Source organism: Pinus tabuliformis, chromosome 7 (assembly GCF_031772625.1).
Source record: "Pinus tabuliformis cultivar Carrire ecotype Pingquan chromosome 7, CPIR1, whole genome shotgun sequence".
Taxonomy (NCBI): Eukaryota; Viridiplantae; Streptophyta; class Pinopsida; order Pinales; family Pinaceae; genus Pinus; species Pinus tabuliformis.
In genome coordinates this window covers 1,981,302,514-1,981,308,513 of record NC_142293.1, presented here as the reverse complement: position 1 = coordinate 1,981,308,513, position 6,000 = coordinate 1,981,302,514, and the positions used below count along the sequence as shown (strand labels likewise).

The following is a 6,000-nucleotide window of genomic DNA, read 5'->3' as shown; positions in this document are numbered from 1 at the left end:
AACTTGGAAAACCATGAGAAAAACAACTCTGAAATACAACAATAAATATAAAGGGTCAAATGCCTTTTGATGGGTGCTTTCCAAAAAAATTAGTAGCTGACTAAAGTGACCTTACGAAATTCAAGCAACAGGCTAGTGTTGCTAATACAGCTATGTGGTTAGCTTGTCTGTGTTAGCAATTTATTGCCAGGCCAAGACCTGCTTATACATTATACCTTAAATTCATGCTTAACAAGGAGAAAAACATGAACCTTCACTAACCATAATACAAATGCACAACCAACACACACCTCAATTAATATGGCATCAGATATAAAACAATGGTGCGACATGAGAGCCATGATTGGGTATTCACTTGCTGCCAAGGAAGTCCGACTCCGACTTTGAATATTTAAAATCCAAACCATTAAACTGGCTCTCTTTCACTATCTAGGTATCAACCTGTAACTTATTATATACACTTCTAACGGCCCTATGTCAGAGCCGTCATCATTGAATTCAATATCTTCCCCATTTACAGCACCTAGCTCTGTCAAATCGAGCACGTGGGTTAGCTTCAATGTGTCAGAAATTGTTAGTCCAGTTTAGTTGACCATGATTTACTTCCTTGTATGCTCTTATCTGACCACTAGCTCCTCCTAAAGCCTGTGATAGGTGAAGCAAATTATCCAGATTTGGAGCCAACTCAGGCTGCATTGAATGATATCTAGCATATGTTGAATGGCCAGACTGTGTGGGTGCATATACTGCATGGCCAGACTGTGTGGGTGTATATACTGCATGCCCAGACTGTCTGGGTGCAAAAGCTGCATGTGTAGACTGTGTTGCTGCATACGCTGAATGTTGTGCTTGAGCTGACATGTAGCATGAGCTTGTTTGCATGCCAGAAAGGTCTCGGGCAGGTGACTGTATCCAGAGTCTAGAGCCTTCAGCCTGTATACCAAAAGAAATGACAAGCAAGGAAGCACGGTAAAAATAGATCATGAATTAACAATCACATGTAGATGTAGAGTGAGCCATCTACATATATGCCTAATGAAAATTACCTGCTGACTTGGAAGGTATAGATTAGTTTCCTTAAACTGAGGTCCAGCAATGTCATCAAAACTAGATCCACTCCCTCCAGTTGCTGCAGGACTCGCAGCATATCCTGCAGGAGTGCTATAGCTACTATATCCCATGGGAAAAGCCCCATGAAGAGTGTTCCCACTGACAGTGTCTGGCTTATGCTGAGAGAGAGAGTATTTTACAGCTTCAGCAGATAGAGGATATGAGCTACCGGCAGCCAGATTATAATTGCTCCCACTCTGACGTGGAGAATATCCAGGATTGTCTGTGAAGCCATGAACTGTTCCTGGAGCATATAGTGCAGAGAGATACTGATGATAAGGGAGGTAATTGGAAGGAAACTGACAAGTATTCACACCGACAGATTGGGGAAACACCGCCATTGGCTGTTGCTGTGGAGGAATTCTAGCCTGTATTGTTCCAGATTTTTGCATTACATGGGCAGGATCTGTAGTTGATGGTACCACAGAATTTCCAGCCTGGAACATCTTATCTTTATCAGTATCTACATGCAAGAAAGAGCTATTAATAAACTTAAAAGTAAGGGTGGCAGATCATCAATCACCTCCTGTGATGACACTCCACTTTGTCCCCATAATAATGGATGATTTCCATTGTAATTGCTTCCAGATGTAGAACTGACTAGTGGAGAAAAGCGAGTATCTCCTTCCAAGCCAGGTATTAAAAATCGAGTGTAAAAGCTAGACGAGGGATCATGTGCTTGCTGCATCAATCAAAATTTATTAAAAAAAGGTTGAAACAAAGAGCTAAAGAAAGGAAAACAATGCACAAGTGTTAACACTCAAAACCAAGTTCAAATATAATAAAGCGGTATTATTATTAAATGACTTCAATAAAGAAGCATTAGATAAACGTGCGCATCATGTAAGAAAGTAGTTAGTCAATTAGTTAGCACAACTACCTGAGGTATGCTGGATAAGGATATGTATCTCATTGCTCATGCGTATTCATTATTTCACTTGGTATCAGAGTTATTAAGAGTCCTTGCACCTTTGAAAAATGGTTTCTAATTTTCTTGGAAATCATGAACAATCTCAGGAGGAGAGAGAAAAACTCAAAAAGCAAGTTGTTTATTATCAATCTTTAACAAGTGATATTATAAAGTTGCAAAAAAAATTGGGCAGAATATTTTTAACGTTAAAATATTTCCAGCGCTTAAAGTTGTAAACTTTAAAAACGTTTTGTTATTCAGAGGAAAAAAACGTCAGGAAGAAGCCAACACAAACCATGTTCACAAACATGCAACACAGCAGCAGATAACCCAAAAGAAGAGAATTTAACTCAAGCTAACATGCAACCTGCAGAAACCTCAACAACAGTCATACAACTCGGTGCAGACATTTTGAAGCACCAACTGGCAGCACAGATACAGAACTAATATTTCACAAGAACACCCTAGCCCATATAGCCATACCAATCCCTCCAGCACATTCGTGTTCATAACTCAATGAGTTTAAAAGAATTTTATGAGGGGATGAAACAACTATCAGATACACAGCAGAAGATGCAAAAATATCATACATACAGACTTTCAGAAGCCCTAATGTATCCATTGCAACAGTTAATCGAGATACCCAAATACACGTAAGTAAATAGAGCAGAATGAATGAACATACAGAGAAGACCTAAAAATATTAGACATGCTTCTGTTAGCTTTTGGGGTAACTCCAAAAGTGTTTCACCTGGCACTAATACCTCAGTGATGTTTCATGGACATATGGATAGCTCAGTTTGGATGGTGGATGCTAAACTTTGGTGTTATAACCCTATTTGTCACTCCATTATAGTGAGAGAAACCCAGGTTCAACTTACCTCAGTTGTTGGCTAGAATGCATCATTTTTCACCTTTTCTTTTATTTATGTGAGATTTATTCCATGTTAAAAAGGGTGGAACTACACGATTGAGTTATTTCTCATAATTATTTTGTCAAGATTTTACAACTACGAGATAATAATTATTTCATAATTGAGCCAACTGAGAAGAAACTCATAATTGTGAAAAAGGTTTCTAAAGTTTATCATTTCCAAGGAGATCAACTTGACCCACTTTGTGTATGAGTTGGCTAAGTGTCTATTATTGTAGAAGTTCCTAGCTTCTCAAGCCCCTACGTGTCTAGATACATTCTCCCATAGGATAGAATGAACCTATATAATCTCACCAAGAGGAAAGGGTGTTAGAGAGAGTATCCATATTATAACACGAGAGCTCTACTGTATCCAATGTCACATGGTTCAGGTTTGAATTCGAGTTCAACAACAATTAAATTCGATTCAAATTAGAATCTTTTAATAAGGTTTGAATGAGGTTTGCCATTAAGTTTGAGCATATATATAGATATATATGTATAATCTTTAAAATAAAATTGAACATAAAATAATAAATTAAGAATACCTAAATATTATTCATTTCTATTACTTAAATAAAATTATTTTAAAATTATATAATTTAGTTGATACTCTTTATAAATAATCAAAATAATTAATTTCAACCTATCTAATATAAAACTATATTACATATTATATGTTAAAATTTTAAAATATACAACACTTCTATCTTTATAGTTGCGAGTGCTAGGCTCCCTAGTTGCCATAATTTTTCTTTCCATTTTTCTTGCTAACCTGAATGCCTTCTCCAATGAATCAGGTTCCCAAAGGTGAACCTCATGTTGGATATTATCCTTTAAAGTCCCTATGAACACATCAATTCTATGCTCCTCTGGAATATCTTTTTAACCTTATGTTCAATTTTTGGAAGTCCTCAATGTGCTCCATCATTGAACCCTTTTGTTTGAGATTTATCAATTGGCTAAAAAAGGTGTTGCTTTTTGTATCCTCATAATGTGCTATCATTTCTTCCGTAAAAATTGTCCAACTGACATTTTGTTTATGAGAGCAAACCATCGATACCATACAAACTGATTTGGTTCCAAATATAAAGTTGCAATACGTACATTTTGTGTGTTTTGCACATTATGGAGATTGAAAAATTGCTCCATCTGTAGTATCCATGTTCCAGGATCCTTGCCATCAAACTTCCTCAAATCAATTTTTGGAACATGGTGGGTCTTCAATCCAACATTAGAGTCTATGAAATCATGATTAACATTTCTTTTGTTCTCATCATGAGTTTCCTTTACTACCCTTTCACCATTAGTAACCATTTCTTGTAGCAACTTATTCAAATTTATCTTCAATTCTTCCATCTTAGCGTCCATGCCATCCATCTTAGCTTCCATGCCATCCATCTTAAGCTTCCACACCATCCATCTTAACTTGCACGCCATTCATATTAGCTTCCACGCCATTCATCTTGGCTTCAGTTACCTTTTGTGAGAGTGAAATTTGTTGTACTTGGTCTTGTAATTTTGATATATCATGTTGCATTTCTTCCTCTTCTTCACGAGTCATGCTAGAGCTTTCAGGTTGCTTACTAAGTGTTTCCAATTTCTTTCTTTAGGGTATCAATTAATGCTAATAATTCTTCACTATTTCCTTTGAATTCCTTTAAACTAATTTTTCAAACCAATCTTATGCAAAAATTTTAAAAAACTACACACCCTCTTTTTCACTTTGTAAGAACTCGATATTAAATCTGTTGTATCTCTGTAACTGCGGATCTTGAATATCTGAAATCGCATCCTGCAGTAGCCCTTTGAGTCCTCTTCCTAACCCCGCAAGTCGGATCAAGATTGGATTCTCCAGGGAAGCGTTATGCCAGATCTCCCACGATGACCTGATTATAGACTAGTTCAGTAGAGTGAACTTGTACGAAGTGCCACGTGTCACTATTTCGACCTTAGTGCCTAAAACTGATTTACAGAAAACTACAAGCCATCCTCTTTCTGAAACTTCGTACTAAATTTCAATCTGATGCTCAGAACAAAATTTATGACGATTTTCCCCAGGTCACTTGTTTGGAATATAATTCGGGAGTCTACAAAAACCCTAACGTCCTCAAATCATATCTCTAAAAATATAGCGAGACAAGCTTTGAAATTCGGACCCTAAGTTCAGAACGATTTCGGCTCAAAAAGGTTTTTTTTTAGCTTTTGAAACGTCGTAGAAAAAAGTTATAGCGAAATGCCACAATGACTTGTTTGGAGCAGCGAAACCCTAGAATCCAAAGCTCTGATACCAAATGTTATGAAACCAGTTAACAAAAAGATAGAAAAGATAGATCAATGCCTTACAAATAAGCCTCTTCGAGGGGGCAACCTCCTTTACATTACACAAATGAACAATTCTTGGATGATACAAATGACAAGACCTCATTTCTATATATAGAAGTCTAAAGGGTCATAATATAATCAGAGCCGACATAGCAATAATGATATAAGGGCACAATAATAAAAATAGTGGGCTTCTATGGGGCACAATAATAACAATATGGGGACTACATAGGCACAATAATATAATAAGGGGGTTGTACTAATAACAATAAGGGGTTACACTAGTAGTATAGGGACCTAACATCTCACATAAATCCTAAGACTTACATATCATATAGGTTAGTTAATCATTCAAGTAGTGAGTGTCCATTCGGTCACTTGATTTTTTTAATTTATCATAAGCAAGAATTGTGACTCCATTAAAGCACTGGTCTCATACTTGAAATCTAATCTAATCATTAATCTTGCTAAATTTAACCAAGTAACTAGGCCACTCATCTATATCTCCCAAATAGGTTGGTTTCCAATTTGTTTCCTTCACCTCATTCCATAGGGACTACCCCCAAAGCCTGTTATTTGGAGACAACTAGAAGGGAGTGGACAGGGATCAAAGTGACAACCCCCGCCCTGAACTGTTGTCATGGTGTTTGTACATTTGGGCGACAACACTTGTATTTCTCAGTTTTTAGCTTTCTATTTTTCAACAGTATTTTTATGGTGAAATTTGCAGTTGTGATTTTAT

General features: G+C 36.6%; 1 protein-coding gene across 3 annotated transcripts in view; it reads right to left on the bottom strand.

The window, feature by feature from the left end:
- Positions 1 to 272: 272 nt before the first annotated feature.
- LOC149256416 (uncharacterized) overlaps positions 273 to 6,000 on the bottom strand; it is a 160,492-nt gene continuing 154,764 nt past the window's right edge. For all 3 annotated transcript variants that reach the window (XM_089460742.1, XM_089460743.1, XM_089460744.1), the window contains 3 exons: positions 1,634 to 1,792; positions 1,047 to 1,547; positions 273 to 933 (listed from right to left, as the gene is read on the bottom strand). In XM_089460742.1, the coding sequence (XP_089316868.1) occupies positions 565 to 933; positions 1,047 to 1,547; positions 1,634 to 1,792 (1,029 nt within the window). In that variant the 3' untranslated portion in view covers positions 273 to 564. The remainder of the gene's footprint in view (positions 934 to 1,046; positions 1,548 to 1,633; positions 1,793 to 6,000) is intronic.